The sequence below is a fragment of the Pristiophorus japonicus genome, chromosome 11 (assembly GCF_044704955.1).
Source record: "Pristiophorus japonicus isolate sPriJap1 chromosome 11, sPriJap1.hap1, whole genome shotgun sequence".
Taxonomy (NCBI): Eukaryota; Metazoa; Chordata; class Chondrichthyes; family Pristiophoridae; genus Pristiophorus; species Pristiophorus japonicus.
In genome coordinates, this window is record NC_091987.1 from 18,294,620 (window position 1) to 18,311,922 (window position 17,303).

General features: G+C 53.5%; 1 protein-coding gene across 1 annotated transcript in view; it reads right to left on the reverse strand.

Moving 5' to 3' along the window:
• robo1 (roundabout, axon guidance receptor, homolog 1 (Drosophila)) overlaps window positions 1–17,303 on the reverse strand; it is an 809,035-nt gene that overhangs the window by 320,092 nt on the left and 471,640 nt on the right. Inside the window, exon 3 of the mRNA XM_070892873.1 lies at window positions 16,689–17,015. Within this exon, the coding sequence (XP_070748974.1) occupies window positions 16,689–17,015 (327 nt within the window). The remainder of the gene's footprint in view (window positions 1–16,688; window positions 17,016–17,303) is intronic.

The window sequence follows — 17,303 nt, forward strand, 5'->3', positions numbered from 1 at the left end:
ACAGGCGCTACAAAACTGCAAGTCTGTCTTTCTCTCTCTCCTTCAAACACCACCGTCCGTTCGGCCCATCGCGCTGGAGCCGGCTCCTTTGAACGAGCGACGCAATGAGTCCCGCTCCCCGGCAACTTTGCCCCAGGGTCCTGCAAAACCGTTCCCCTTGTTCAAGTGTTTAATCCAATCCCGCTTCTGAAAGTTAACGGTGAATCCACTTCCACCGCCCTTTCAGGCAGCGCATTCGGGATCAGAGGAGGTGCAACAGACAGGGAGATTAATATTCAGGGCTGGGGCCCAGAAAAGCCAGACCAGGGGAACACTGGGCAAGTCGGAGCGAAGACGAGTCTTAAAGCCGCGTCCCCTGTGGTCGGGAGCATTGACTGCAGCAGCTGCGGCTGTGTGGAGCTTAGGTGGGAGCGATCTGAGCGACTAATTGCACACAAAGGCACTGCCCCCTTTGATTTCCCCTGCCTGGGGGGGGGGGGGGGAGCAGGAGGGGAAGGGAGTGGGGGAGGGGATCGAGCGAGCGAGCAATCAGGAACAAAAAACATTCAATTACTGTTTTCGTTCCTTGTGTGGGAGCTGAATAAATCGCAGTCATGCCCCACAGCACAACAGCCAGTCACCGATGGCCTCCGTAGACCACCTCCATTCCCCAATCCTCCTTCACCTTGTTCATAGAAACATAGAAAATAGGTACAGGAGCAGGCCATACAGCCCTTCTAGCCTGCACCGCCATTCAATGAGTTCATGGCTGAACATGAAACTTCAGTACCCCCTTCCTGTTTTCCCGTCACCTCCCTCGCTCCCTCCCAAGCCACCGACGCTCGCCGGAGCAGACTTTCACAGGATTCCAACTCGTAGAATTAAAGCATCGTACAACACAGGAGGAGGCCGTTCAGCCCCTTCCACTATTTATCCAACTCCCTTTTCAAAGTCACCATTGGAACTGCTCCCACCGCCCTTTCAGGCAGCGTGTTCCCGATCACAACAACTCGCTGTGTAAAAATTAATTCTCCTCATTTCCCCCTCTGTTTTTTTTGCCTTCATTGTCTCCTGCCACTGGAAACAGTTTCCTAAGAACATAAGAAATAGGCGTAGGCCATACAGCCCCTCGACCTGCTCCGCCATTCAATAAAATCACAGCTGATCAGCAATCTCAACTCCACTTTCCCGCCCGATCTCCATATCCCTCGATTCCCTCAAAATCCAAAAATATATCACTCTCAGTCTTGAATATACTCAACGACACAGCCTCCACAGCCCTCTGAGGTAGACTTTCTTCTTATTAAGTTTCTCCAATGTACTCTAATCAAATCCCTCATCATTTTCACATTTCCCGCTGTTTCCCCAAGAATTTGGGTTCGAGCCCTATTACAGAGACTTGAGCACGTAATCCAGGCTGGTCTCTCAGTGTCGTAGTGGGGAGCGCCGCACTGTCGGAGAGGCAGTACTGAGGGAGTGCTGCACTGTCGGTGGGGCAGTACTGAGGGAGTGCTGCATTGTTGGAGGGGCAGTACTGAGGGAGTGCTGCACTGTCGGAGGGGCAGTGCTGAGGGAGCGCTGCACTGTCGGAGGGGCAGTACTGAGGGAGTGCTGCACTGTCGGAGGGGCAGTACTGAGGGAGTGCTGCACTGTCAGAGGGGCAGTACTGAGGGAGTGCTGCACTGTCGGAGGGGCAGTACTGAGTGAGTGCTGCACTGTCGGAGGGGCAGTACTGAGTGAGTGCTGCACTGTCGGAGGGGCAGTACTGAGTGAGTGCTGCACTGTCGGAGGGGCAGTACTGAGGCAGCGCCGCACTGTCGGAGGGGCAGTACTGAGGGAGTGCTGCACTGTCGGAGGGGCAGTACTGAGGGAGTGCTGCACTGTCGGAGGGGCAGTACTGAGGCAGCGCTGCACTGTCGGAGCTGCCGTCTTTCAGCTGAGACGATGAACCGAGCCGGCCCCAAAATGATTGGGTAATTTGTGGTCACTCGGTGCGAGCTGAACCAACTGCCGTTGTTAAACCAGAAGGGAAAGAAGAATCTGCCCAGCTTGGTGTCCAAGCTTGTTTGAAACAGGACAGATTAACCAGAGCCTTTGAAGATCCCAGACATCGAGAGTATCGGGTTAAAGGGAGGGGATCGAGGCGAGGATATTTGGCAGCAGGTGCAGATTGTGTGGAAGCGAGGGTAAAAAACATGCCTATACAGAACTGATGTTGCTGCTGTTCAGGTTTTTGTGGGGGGGCCAGGGAAGGCAGTGACGGGGGAAATCGGGATGGGGTGGAATCCAGAAACTGCACCTCATTGTCCTCTGACCGTATATTTGTTCTTCTCCCCTCCCCCACTCTTCTATTTTCCGAAAGTAGTTTGCTCAGCTCAGCCAACGACCGCAACAACTTGGATTTATATCACGCCTGTAATGTCCCAAGGTGCTTCACGGGTGCGATTATGAGACAAAATTTGACAGTGAGCCGCATAAAGAGAAATTGCGGCAGGTGACCAAAAGCTCGGTCAAAGAGGTAGGTTTTAAGGAGCGTCTTCAAGGAGGAGAGAGGCGGAGAGGTTCAGGGAGGGAGTTCCAGAGCTTGGGGCCCAGGCAGCTGAAGGCACGGCTGCCGATGGCGGAGCGATTGTAATCAGGGATGCTCAAGAGGGCAGAATTAGAGGGCTGCAGACATCTCGGGGGGGGGGGGTCGTGGGGCTGGAGGAGATTACAGAGATGGGGAGCGAGCGACGGAGGGGGTTTGAAGACGACGATGAGAATTTTGAGTTGAAGGAACAAACCTCACGGTCTGTGTTCCAATCAGCAGATCACGGGCTGTTTGTGCTGCAAAGCAGCTAATTGGATTCGGAGGGGAGATGCAAATGATCTCATTAAGAACGAATACAGTTCTGATTCCATCCTCAAGGCAGAGGCCGATGAGAGAGGCCGAGATCGGGAACCAAAAAAAAAAAAATTGTTGAGGGAATTTGACCCAAACGCAGCTGGAGGGAGCAGAGCGCCTGGCTGTGGTCAGAAGGACAAGCCCCTAACTGGCCAGCCTGCCCTCTCCCGATCGCGGAGCGGGCAGTGTGGTCTGAACCCTCGTACGCTCTTTCGTCATCCATCAGCGGCCCGTTAATTTATTCCGATTTAATTGTTGCCGTCTTAATCCCAGGCAGCTTCAAGGTGACAGGCCTCATTATTTACAGCCACTCCTCAGTCTCATCCAGTGGCGGTTCATCAGAGAATGCTGCTCATTAAACGTTGTGCCGCGACTCGAGGGAGCAGTGAGGGGGCGTTGTGGGGAAGGGAGGGAGAGAGAACGGGTCAGAATGACACTTTGAGAAATAAAAGCGCGGGGAGTCTCGGTTCGATCTTGACTTGCTGCTCAATCGCTTTTTGTAAGGGCAAGGAAGTTTGATTAGAAGCTGCTCTGTTGTATTTCAGTCCACAACCCCGCCAGGATTGACCCGCAGACTGCAGGAATTAAAAGATTAATCTCCAGCGCACTGCTATGAGAAAACCCCGGGAGAGAGGGTTGTTGCATTTCTATAGCACCTTTCATGAACTTAGCACTTCACATACAGTGAGTTACTTTTTATTAACGTCAGCCACTGGTGCAATGTAGGAGAGGCGGCAGCCAATTTGCGCACAGCAAGCTCCCACAAACAGCCACGTAATGATTGAACTGCTTATCTGTTTTTTAGTTGGTTGAGGGATAATTATTAGCCAGGGCACTGAGGTGAACTCTTCAGAATAGTGTTAAGAGAAATCTTTACGTCTATGGGGCCTCGGTTTAAAGTCTCATCCAAAAGACGGCACCTCCCACAGTGCAGCGCTCCCTCAGTACTGCCCCTCCCACAGTGCAGCGCTCCCTCAGTACTGCCCCTCCGACAGTGCGGCGCTCCCTCAGTACTGCCCCTCCGACAGTGCGGCGCTCCCTCAGTACTGCCCCTCCGACAGTGCGGCGCTCCCTCAGTACTGCCCCTCCGACAGTGCGGCGCTCCCTCAGTACTGCCCTTCCGACAGTGCGGCACTCCCTCAGTACTGCACCTCCGACAGCGCGGCGCTCCCTCAGTACTGCCCCTCCGACAGCGCGGCGCTCCCTCAGTACTGCCCCTCCGAGAGTGCGGCGCTCCCTCAGTACTGCCCCTCCGACAGCGCGGCGCTCCCTCAGTACTGCCCCTCCGACAGCGCGGCGCTCCCTCAGTACTGCCCCTCCGACAGCGCGGCGCTCCCTCAGTACTGCCCCTCCGACAGCGCGGCGCTCCCTCAGTACTGCCCCTCCGACAGCGCGGCGCTCCCTCAGTACTGCCCCTCCGACAGCGCGGCGCTCCCTCAGTACTGCCCCTCCGACAGTGCGGCGCTCCCTCAGTACTGCCCCTCCGAGAGTGCGGCGCTCCCTCAGTACTGCCCCTCCGACAGCGCGGCGCTCCCTCAGTACTGCCCCTCCGACAGCGCGGCGCTCCCTCAGTACTGCCCCTCCGACAGCGCTGCGCTCCCTCAGTACTGCCCCTCCGACAGTGCTGCGCTCCCTCAGTACTGCCCCTCCAACATGTGGCGCTCCCTCAGTACTACCCCTCCGAGAGTGCAGCGCTCCCTAAGCACCGCACTTGAGTATCAGCCTAGATTTGTGTCTCTCTGGAGTGGGGCTTGAACCCACGAGGAGATTGTCAAGAGTGAATTCCTTTGCTGGAAGCTGCTGTTTATGCACTGGGTTCTGTCTAATCTTGGTTAGATAGCTTGTCTCAGAAGACATCGCAACGAGACATCCGGCCCTGTAACTTTTCAAAATCTTTATTTGACCGGAGCTCGAAAACCTCGTGTCCCAACACGATTGCCCTGTTTGAGCAGAAGATTGTGATGGAGTTACCTTAAACATCCCAGTTTCAAGAAGCTTTCCTCCTCCACATGACCGTCCGAAGGCCCCTATGCTTTGCTCGCTGCTCATGGGGTTTGAGCAGGCAATCTATGCTGGCAGTCCCGTAGGAACCTGTTCCGCCATTCAATTACATCACCGCTGATCTGTATCTTAACTCCATCTACCCGCCTGGGTTCCGGAACCCTTAATACCCTTTGGCCAACAAAAATCGGTCAATCTCTGTGTTGAAATTTTTAATTGATCCCCGCAGCCTCCACAGCTTTTTGGGGGAGAGAGTTCCAGATTCCCATTGCCCTTTGTGTGAAGAAGTGACATCACCCCTGGCTCTAGTTTTAAGGTGATGCCCCCGTGTTCTGGACTCCCCCCACCAGGGGCAATAGTTTGTCTCTCGCTCTACCCTATCGAATCCTTCAATCATCTTAAACCCCCTCGATCAGATCCCCCCCGTAATCTCCGATGCTCAAAAGGAACACAAACCCAGGCTGTGCAACCTGTCCTCGTAATTCAACCCTTTTATTCCCGGTATCGTTCTGGTGAGTCTGCGCTGTTCCCCCTCCGAGGCCGATATATCCTGCCGGAGAGGCGGTGTCTGGAACCTATTTCCATAACCCTCCTCAAGCTTACACGCAGCAAGAGTTGGGGAAAGGGCACCAATGTGGCAGCTGCTTTGCCCCGAGATCTCTGCGCTCCTCCAATTCTGCCCTCTTGAACATCCCTGATTATAATCACTCAACCATTGGTGGCCGTGCCTTCTGTTGCCTGGGCCCCAAGCTCTGGAATTCCCTCCGTAAACCTCTCCGCCTCACCGCCTCTCTCTCCTCCTTTAAGACGCTCCTTAAAACCTCCCTCTTTGACCAAGCTTTTGGTCACCTGCCCTCATTTTTTCTTATGTGGCTCGATGTCATATTTATGTTTTGTCTTATAACGCTGCTGTGTAGCGCCTTGGGATGTTTCACTGTGTTAAAGGCGCTATATAAATACAAGTTATTATTGTTGCCAGCGTGGCTCCTGCTGGTCGCATGTGATTTCAGCCCTCCCCCCACCCCCTCACTGCCTGTTACTGTACAATTTGTTTGGGTGTAACGTATTTAGTCGATACGATTCTACAAAGACCAATAGCTCCATTTACACTGCGACATTATTCCGATTTATTTGATCTTTTTTCCCAGTTGCAGGCTGTTTGACTGTGGTGTGCCTCACAGAGAAGCAGCACAGGCACACTGATCCGGATGGCCACCCCCTGTGCTGTGTGACCCTATGAGGTCCCAGGTCCAATCCCAGGTCAGCCCTGGCCTCCGACAGGATGGCGGTAGGGACTGGGAGCGCGCTGTTCGGCCCCTCGAGCCTGTTCTGCCGTTCCGTTACCTTTGGAGAGATCGGTTTTGTGAGAACAAGGATTTTGAATTCAGCGCTTGGGGAGTGCTGGGGCCAACAAAGCAAAATGCAGAAAGAATCGACGCCGTGGCCCCGAGAGAATGAGAAGGTGAATGAGGTCTGAGATCGTGCCGAGACATTGGCAATTTCCGCTCCTTCAACTCACTGTGGCTCTCGCTCAGTTCGAGCTCACTCCTTGTGAGTGAGTCCAACTGATTTGTGACCCTCGCTGAAGCCCCCCAGCCCCACCCACACCCCCCCATACCCCATACATACCCCACACCCCCTACCCACCACACCATGTCCCCATCACCCCCAGCCCCACCCACACCCCCCCATATCCCATACATACCCCACACCCCCTACCCACCACACCATGTCCCCATCACCCCCAGCCCCACCCACACCCCCCCATATCCCATACATACCCCACACCCCCTACCCACCACACCATGTCCCCATCACCCCCAGCCCCACCCACACCCCCCCATATCCCATACATACCCCACACCCCCTACCCACCACACCATGTCCCCATCACCCCCAGCCCCACCACACGCCCCCATACCCCATACACATCCCACACCCCCATTCCCCCTACCACCACACCATGTCCCCGTCACCCCCAGCCCCACCCATACCCCCCATACACACCCCACACCCCCATTCCCCCTACCACCACACCATGTCCCCGTCACCCCCAGCCCCACCCACACGCCCCCATACCCCATACACACCCCACACCCCCATTTCCCCTACCACCACACCATGTCCCCGTCACCCCCAGCCCCACCCACACGCCCCCATACCCCATACACACCCCACACCCCCATTCCCCCTACCACCACACCATGTCCCCGTCACCCCCAGCCCCACCCATACCCCCCCATACAATGTCCCCGTCACCCCCAGCCCCACCCACACCCCCCATACACCCCCATACCCCCTACACCTCCCCCCCACCCCCTACACATACCTCACCCCACCATGCCCCCATCACCCCCACCCACCCGCACCATCCCCTGCCCACTGCCCCCCATCCCTACCATCTACCCCCATCCCCACTCACCTCATTGTCCCCCTCTAACCCCTCCCCCCGCCCTTTCTTTCTTTACAAAGAATGGCTGTCACTCCATTGAGCGTCTGAAGTTTCAGGCGCGGAAGAGATGGAACTGGGGAGTGGACGGGGGTGGGGGGGGCGGGGGGGGGGGGAGAGGAAGGGGAGGGGGTGGAACTGAGGGGGGGAAAGAGGAGGGAGGAAGGGTTTGAAACGGGCAGTTTAGGAGGGGGAGGGAGGAGTGGACAGAACTGTGGGAGGTGGTGGAGCGGAGGGCAGGGGAGAGGGGTGGATGTAACTGGGGGGAGGGGGGGGGAAGGGATAAGAGATGGGGGGGGGCCTAACTGAGTGCCGAGGGAGGGGGGGGAAAGAGACCGACAAAAGAGAGCTGTTGGTGTGAGAGAGCGAGACGAGTCTCCGTATTGATGTCAGGCTGCGCTGGGAGAGGCCGGAGCTTGGCCAGCTCACCTTCTCCCAGATACACATCAAAGCACCTCTTGGGAAGGAATGTTACTTCAAGCGGCAAAGCAAACAAAACAGACAGGAAAAGGGAGAGAAATGAGGGCCTTATCGGTGCCATCAGCCCTGAGAGTTACCCGACTATTACAATCCAGGCTTGATTACTCTGTGTGAGAGAGAGAGAGAGAGAGAGCGAGGCAGAGATGGTAATCAGACACCCCGGGTAGCCCCCACGCTGTACAATTCGTGACTTTAGGGGCTTTTGTTAGCCCGAGGGTGGGTGCAGGGGAGTGGGAAAAAGCAGAAGAAAAGTAGGCGTCTCACTAACCAGGGCTTCATTACATGTATCTGATCCTGTAATTTCGCAAAATATAGAAGGGATCAACTAAGGCCTGTCATGCGAGCTCCCCTTGTCCTCGGAGCAGACAATGCAGCATAGCCCCAGGTTACCGCCGGGCTGTGGACAATGCACAAAGCTTTGATCAAAGTCCCTTGTCGGGCAGCTGCACCCTTTGTGCCTTTCCCAATGGATCCCCTTACATTAAGCAACGGGCACCCTTTGAATTATTTCCTCTTAATGCCCATTACCGAGCCTCCCCCTCGCTCATTCCCCCCCCAACCTGCGTCAGTGAAAGCACAAGAAGGCCCGGAGGTCGGGGGGGGTCAGGCTATCGATGTCACAAAACGGCAGTCAATGCTATAGTCACTGTGTCCCTTTTAATCTGCTTCCGCCAGTCGCCCCCCGCCCCCCAATTATTTCCCGGAACTGCAGTCTCTTCCTGGGGTATATCAGCAACAACTCCCTCACATTCATAACATCATCATCATAGGCAGTCCCTCGGAATCGAGGAGGACTTGCTTCCACTCCCAAAGTGAGTCCTTTGATGGCTGAACAGTCCGATATGAGAGCCACAGACCCTGTCACAGGTGGGACAGACATTCGTCGAGGGAAGGGGTGGGTGGGGCTGGTTTGCCGCGCGCTCCTTCCGCTGCCTGCGCTTGACCTCTTCATGCTCTTTGCGTTGAGTTTCGAAGAGCTCAACGCCCTCCCGGATGCACTTTCTCCACCTCGGGCGGTCTTCGGCCAGGGTCTCCCAGGTGTCAGTGGTGATGTCGCACTTTACCAGGGAGGCTTTGAGGGTGCCCTTGTAACGTTTCCTCTGCCCACCTTTGGCTCGTTTACCATGAAGGAGCTCCGCATAAAGCAGTTGCTTAGGGAGTCTCGTGTCTGGCATGCGAACTATGCGGCCTGCCCAGCGAAGCTGATCGAGTGTGGTCAGTGCTTCATCGCTGGGGATGTTGGTCTGGTCGAGGACGCTAACGTTGGTGCACCTGTCCTCCCAGGGAATTTGCAGGATCTTGCGGAGACATCGTTGGTGATATATCTCCAGCGACTTGAGGTGCCTTCTATACATCGTCCATGCCTCTGAGCCGGACAGGAGGGCATAACAACCCGCATTTAGGCAGAGCCTTTCAACGTGGTGAGACGTCCCAAGACGCTTCACAGCAGCGATTGTCAAACACCGAGCCACGTAAGGAGATATTAGGAGAGGTGGTCAAAACCTCGGTTGGAGAGGTAGGATTTAAAGGAGTGCGACATTAGCCACCGACACCTGGGAATCCCCGGCCCAACGCCGCTCAAAGTGGTGGAGAAGCATCCGAACACCTCGAGTCTCGTCTCCGGGAGAACGCAGAAGCCAAGCGCAGAGAGCGGAAGGGCCCACGCACCCCACCCGCCCGTTCCTCCAACCACCGTCTGCCCTCCACCGGTGACCGAGACTGTCGATCCCGCATTGGTCTCACCGGTCACCCGAGAACTCATTCAGGGTGGAAGCCAGTGATCCTCGACTCCAAGGGACGGCCGCAGAAGAAGAAGGAGGAAAGAGAGAGGCGGAGAGGTTGAGGGAGGGAGTTCCAGAGCTTGGGGCCCAGGCAGCTGGAGGATGAAAATCGGGGGTCAAGAGACCAGGACAGGAGGAGTGGGAAGATCTGGGAGAGGTTGTAGTGCGGGCTGTAAACGCAGCAGCAGGAAGCTTGTTGGCTGCAGTGAGTCCTGTAGAAGGTACAAATGACAGCCACCACGGCGGAGGAATGAATATTGAGTCTGGACCACCAATCAAGCAAACTGCTCTGTTCGAAGACGAGCGGGATCGGCAGAGGCCAGGGAGGTCAGCGAGAAAGAAAGGCTTTCAATTCGATAACACCTTTCACGACCACCGGACATCCCAAGCGCTTTACACACTACATTTTTGAAGTGTAGTCACTGTTGTAATATGGGAAACGCGGCAGCCAATTTGCACACAGCAAGCTCCCACACACAGCAATGTGATAATGACCAGATAACGGGGCAGAAATTCGTTAGCTTAGCACCCCTGGAAATGGTCAGAGCCTTGAGCACTGGCATGTACACTAGGATTTGCTTCAAACCCAATTTCCATTCCATCTGTTTTAGTGATGCTGGTTGAGGGATAAATATTGGCCCCAGGACACCGGGGAGAACTCCCCTGCTCTTCTTCGAAATAGTGCCTTGGGAGAACAGACTCAATTTAACGTCTCACCCGAAAGACGGCATCTCCGACAGTGCAGCACTCCCTCACCGACAGTAGAGTGCTCCCTCAGTACCGCCCCTCTGACAGCGCAGCACTCCCTCAGTACTGCCCCTCCGACAGTGCAGCACTCCCTCAGTACTGCCCCTCCGACAGTGCAGCACTCCCTCAGTACTGACCCTCCGACAGTGCAGCACTCCCTCAGTACTGCCCCTCCGACAGTGCGGCACTCCCTCAGTACTGCCCCTCCGACAGTGCGGCACTCCCTCAGTACTGTCCCTCCGACAGTGCGGCACTCCCTCAGTACTGCCCCTCCGACAGTGCGGCGCTCCCTCAGTACTGCCCCTCCGACAGTGCGGCACTCCCTCAGTACTGCCCCTCCAACAGTGCAGCACTCCTTCAGTACTGCACTGGAATGTCAGTCTGGATTATGTGCTCAAGTTCCTGGAGTGGGACTTGAACCCACAACCTTCTGACTCAGAGGCGAGGGTGCTGCCCACTGAGCCACGGCCGACACATTGTTGGACACTCCTGATCTCCATGGCTGAGGACTACATCGGTTCAACGCACTGGGAACTGCCAGTTCTTCAATCTCCATCTGAAGTACCATAATGGCTGTACTCTCCAGGCTGTCATCACCTCAAGCACGGCCTAGTCACGGTTGGATGTGAAGTGAAATATGGAGCTCAGCTAGGTATAATATTTACTCAGTGCATTGGGAGCCTCTCTCCTCTGCTGGAGATTAATCCTTCAACTAATATCAAGTCTTCAGATATAACAATTATATATAATAATTCTATTTACATTCTACTTCCCTGAGGTAGCAGGTCCCCTTGGAAACTTCAGTATCTCTTTGGTGCCCAGGACATGGACTAATGGTTTGCTAACAGCACGAGGGCGAGGTGTTGAAGATTGCAGCCACAATGCTGAGCCCCGAGCACAACTTAGAATAATAGAGATCCGTCAAAAGTACTAATACTCCAGTCGACCTCTTCCGATTACTCAAAATATTCTCTCTCTGTGCATTCTAGCTGCGGGCAAAATTTGCGGATTTAGTTGGTGTGGCCTGTCAAATTAACACAAATTGGTGTGGCTCAAGAAAGGAGAAACGCTAACACAGACAATTTGTAAACCGTACACAAGAAGATCAGAAGTAGGAGCAGAAGTTGGCCACACGAGCCTGCTCCGCCATTCAATATCACAGCTGATCATTGACCTCAACTCCACTTTCCCGCCTGATCTCCATAGAAACTGAGAAATAGGTGCAGGAGTAGGCCATTCGGCCCTTCGAACCTGCACCACCATTCAATAAGATCATGGCTGATCATTCACCTCAGTACCCCTTTCCTGCTTTCTCTCCATATCCCTTGATTCCTTTAGCCGTAAGGGCCATATCTAACTCCCTCTTGAATATATCCAATGAACTGGCATCAACAACTCTCTGCAGTTGGGAATTCCACAGGTTAACAACTCTCTGAGTGAAGAAGTTTCTCTTCAGCTCAGTCCTAAATGGCTTACCCCTTATCCTTAGACTATGTCCCCTGCTTTGGGAACATTCTTCTTGCATCTAACCTGTCCAGTCCCGTCAGAATTTTATATGATTCTATGAGATCCCCTCTCATCCTTCTAAACTCCAGTGAATGCAGGCCCAGTCGATCTAGTCTCTCCTCATATGTCAGTCCTGATATGTCAGTCCCTTGATTCCCTTAGTCCAAAAATCTATCAATCTCATCCTTGAATATACTCAAAGACTGAGCCTCCACAGCCCTCTGAGGTCGGGAATTCCAAAGATTCACCACCCTCTGAGTGAAGCAGTTTCTCCTCAGCTCAGTCCTAAATGGCCGGCCTCTTATCCTGAGACTGTGACCCCCTGGTTCTGGACTTCCCCAACATCAGGAAGTCCAGAACGATTTGGACTCGGGAATCGGCCATACGACATCCAAATTTGCAGATGGCACCAAAATTGGGGGCTGTAGTTAATACTGAGGAGGACTGCGACCAAATACACTGATAATAAATATAAATATGAATACAAAATACAAACGACATCGGGGCTAAAAGTCATGTCGGAGGCTTCCTTCGGGCAAACACCTCCGACCCGAGAATTGTTTGCGAAAGTACCTGGTGGACCTGGAGACGCCTTGGAATGCGGTCGGAGGCCTTCATTCGATGCGCAGTGCACGGGGAGATGCATTTCCCGTGCGTGCGAAAGAGCTGGAGTCACGTGGGCCTGGACCACCAATCACTTTGCAGCATTCGCATTGATCATAACGGGAAGTCCGTTTCTCCGAGTTCCCATTACCAGCAATGAGAATAAACCCCTTAAAACAAGAAACACTACATAATAAATAAATAAAAACACTTCACATATTTAAAATTAATTGAAATTAAAGTTATTTAAATGTTTTAGAGAAAGAAAATATTTTTTTAATTTTTTAATGTGCGTTTTAATAGGGTTTAAAATAAACTTACCTTAACGGACAGGGTTTTAAATGTAAAAATGTGTTTTTAAATTTAATTTTTATATGTTTTGAAACTCTTACGCTGGTAAAAGTAAGCGATACTCCTGCTTTCATCAGGTGCAAGAGTTTGAAGGACGTTTGCTGGGCATGAGTTGGGCAAATAGCCCGATCTCGCCCCCCGCGGATGTCCTCCCTGGGGATGCGGAGGATCTGTGCGGAGAATTCTTGACAGATCGGAAAAGCTGGCTTTCGGAGCATGCCCATCGCGGCCCAAGAACCACCTATTACGAGGCCTCGCTGGTTCCATCCGCACTTCGTAAAACAGAAGGCAAACCAGGCACTGGGGGTCATGTCTAGAGGGCTAGAATTGAGAAGCAGAGAAGTGGTGTTAAACTTGTATAGAGCCGTGGTTAGACCACACGGCGTACTGTGCACGTTCCGGCTTCATATTACAAACAGGATATCGAAGCATTGGAGAAAGTGCACAAATGATTTACAATGTTAATACCAGACTGAGACAGTCTAACTATCAGAAAAGACTGCACAGGCTGGGATTCTTTTCTCTGATAGAGCTCTTTAAAATTATGAAAGGGTTTGACAGGGCAGACGTAAAAAACGGGGCAGTACTGAGGGAGTGCCACACTGTCAGAGGGGCAGTACTGAGGGAGCGCCACACTGTCGGAGGGGCAGTACTGAGGGAGTGCTGCACTGTCGGAGGGGCAGTACTGAGGGAGTGCTGCACTGTCGAAGGGGCAGTACTGAGGGTGTGCCACTCTGTTGGAGGGGCAGTACTGAGGGAGTGCTGCACTGTCGAAGGGGCAGTACTGAGGGAGTGCCACTCTGTTGGAGGGGCAGTACTGAGGGAGCCCCGCTTGCCCTCTCAGGTAGAGGTAAAATATCGCACGGCACTATTTTGAAGAGTAGGGGAGTTATCCCTGATGTCCTGGGCCAATATTTATCCCTCAACCAACATCACTAAAACAGATTATCTGCTCATTTATATCATTGTTGTTTGTGGGAGCTTGCTGTGCGCAAAAATGGGCTGCTGCATTTCCGACATTACAACAGTGACTGCACTTTGAAAAGTACTTCATTGGCTGTAAAGGGCTTTGAGACATCCCGAGGTCAGGAAATTTGTTGCATATAAATGCAAATATTTTGTTTTGAAGAGAGCTGTGAAGAACTCTCGAATCGATGGTCTTGCAGTGAATCTGGGACAGTTTAATTATTCACAACTCACATGTTCTCAATTACTAATCCTCCGCGGGAGTGGAAATGAAAGCCTTTCATGTCTCCCAATCCGTTTGAATCAGCAGACAGGAACATGTTGGACAGAAATTGCAGTTCCAATTTAAAAAAAAAAATAAAATTTAAATCAAAATCCGAAAGAGTGTTTGTGACAAAGTTGGTACACCATGATTAAAATTGCAAAACTGTCCCGCTGTGATGTTCAGGCGACCGGCAGAATAGTTTGTCCATTCTCTAAAGGACGTAAACTGCTTTCATGTTGGGCTCCGATCCCTGCTGGTGACGTCAGCATCCGCGCACAAATAAATCTCGCACCACACCCAACCATCCGAGCGTTGTACAACAACCGAGAGGATGCAGGCTGGACACACAGGGGCCGTACAGTACCAGACGGGAGTGAATCATTCCCTTTTATCCGCTTTGTACAGCAGACGTCTCAAGTCGCTGGAGAAATACCACCAACGATGTCTCCACAAGATCCTGCAAATCCCCTGGGAGGACAGACGCACCAACGTTAGCGTCCTCGACCAGGCCAACGTCCCCAGCATCGAAGCACTGACCACACTCGATCAGCTCCGCTGGGCGGGCCACATTGTCCGCATGCCAGACACGAGACTCCCAAAGCAAGCGCTCTACTCGGAACTCCTACATGGCAAATGAGCCAAAGGTGGGCAGAGGAAACGTTACAAGGACACCCTCAAAGCCTCCCTGATAAAATGCAACATCCCCACTAACACCTGGGAGTCCCTGTTCAAAGACTGCCCTAAGTGGAGGAAGTGCATCCGGGAGGGCGCTGAGCACCTCGAGTCTCGTCGCCAACAGCATGCAGAAAGCAAGCGCAGGCAGCGGAAGGAGCGTGCGGCAAACCAGACTCCCCGCCCACCCTTTCCTTCAACCACTGTCTGTCCCACCTGTGACAGAGACTGTAATTCCCGCATTGGACTGTTCAGTCACCTGAGAACTCACTTTTAGAGTGGGAGCAAGTCTTCCTCGATTCCGAGGGACTGCCTATGATGATGATGATTGTACATGTACAGGAGCAGGCACTGAGACACACATGGGCCGCACAGTACCAGACTGAAGTGAATCATTCCTTTTTACCCACAGTATACAGGGTAATGAGGTGCATTACCTATATAGAATTGTAAACACATCTTTTGCTTGAATTAAAATCAAACCAATAGTCATTGAGTAATAAAAGATACGCAAGTTGCCTCAACCACACAACGACATCTTGAAACAAAATCAGAAGATATCCTTCTCAGTCAGTTTATCGCACACAAAGCCACCCGAGCAGCAGGAAGCCACCAACACGCCTTAGTTCTGAAAGCGAGACCCTTATATCAAGGCCCTACCTTGTCCAATGTCACCACAAGGGTCATTTCAGGCACACGTCGCAGAATGTAATGGAAAACTCGCCCTTGAGCCGGTGTATCGTAGCCCTGTGCGAACCTCTTCATTCAACCGCTCAAACTGTAAGCACCACTCTCACTGCCGGTGAGAGACCTGTACACACCAGCACTTCACCCCCGACTGAGACAGCTCAAAATACCCTCTCCGTAGCCCGCTGCTGGCCAATAGAAATCGCTGACAGGCCACAGGCCAGGCCACGGCAAAACCGTTGTCTCCGCGCCCCCTCACTTGGTAAATGTGCTTCACGCACGTGTATAATTCACTTATACATCCCCCACCGCTCAGTGACCGACAGAGTAAAGCAGCCACAACGACCAAAAGTCAAACATCACCCCGCTTTCCCTCTCAACGTTTTTACCAACAGACGGAAAGGTTAAAGTTCAAGCCACGCGAGTACTGCGATCACATGACCCGACAACAGTGCCGATTACTCCATTTATATTGACCAATCAGAAACCCGATTAGCCACATCTGGATCTCTAATTGGCCAGAAGTGTCTGGCTGACGTACACTGGACGACACAATCCACAACTATTTATAGTAGATAACTTTTGATCAAATGCCGCCTTTTGGCACTGGAACCCACAAATTAACAATTTACAACTGTAACGAAAACCTTTAATCAAATTAAATTTGGTTGCCAGGGGTGATGATGCACTCCAGTCCCTCTGGCGCCCACCTCTTGCGGAAGGCCGCGAGCGCACCGGTGGACATCGCGTGTTCCATCTCCAGGGACACCCTGACTCGACTGTACGCGCGGAAGAGAGACAGGCAGTCGGGATGAACGACCCCCTCGACCGCCCCCTGCCCGGACCGGTTAATGGCCACCTTGCAACACAACCTGCATCTGGATTCCCAATTGGCCAGGTGGCTGATACACTGGATGACACAACCCACGTTCGGGAGGTCAGAATTTGTCATTTGTTGCTGGGCAGATCCCACAGATCAAGAGGCAAAAAAAATCAGTTCGCCCACTCCCCCCTCGGAATTGAGGAGACAACCCCATGGCTCCCAACATGGATACATTCGACCGGCTCCCGGCCGTGCGATGGGCCACTGTCAACTTACTTCGCAGACCTCCATGGGGCTGGGACACAGCTAAGCCACAGAGCCTTTGAGGGGCAACAATCCCCTCCCCCATTTTGGAGACAATGCATTTGGCGACCACACCAGGACTGAAGGTCCATTGTCCAATCACACCGCTGCGGGGGAGAAACGCAGCACCAACAACAACAACCACCACACACGCTGTACAACCGGCGATCGTCACGCGGCCAGGTACTTACTTGCCACCTCCAGCGAGGCGTTGTGGCTGACGGCCTCCCCCAGGTAGTTGCGGGCCACGCAGACATAGCTTCCCTCGTCGGGCTTGCTCCTGCGGCCGTGCACGATGCGCAGGAAGAACAAGGAGCCACTCGGCAGCAGCATGCGGTGGGAGCGGGGGTCGTCCTTGTCCGTCTCCACCCGCTCCCCGTCCTTGTACCACTCGACAGTCGGGCTGGGTCTCCCCTCCGCCTTGCAGTTCAGGGTGGCCGGCTCCCCCTTGGACACGATCAGGTCGGACGGGTGTTCCGCGATCCGAGGCGGGAAATCCTCCTGACGGAGACGGGATCCTGAGCGAGAGAGATCGAAAACGAAAATTAGACTTTTTTGGGGGGTTTGAAGATTCGTGACCTTTGACACTTCGACCTCACATAACCTCGCCCGACTCCGCCCCCACCCCAGCTCATCTGCTGAAACCCTCGTCCATGCCTGTGGTACCTTCAGACTCGACTATTCCAACGCTCTTCCTGGCCGGCCTCCCATCTTCCACCCTCCGTAAAACTGAGCTCACCCAAAACTCTGCTGCCCCGTGTCCTAACTCGTGCCCATCCACCTATCAGCCACCTGGCTCGCTGACC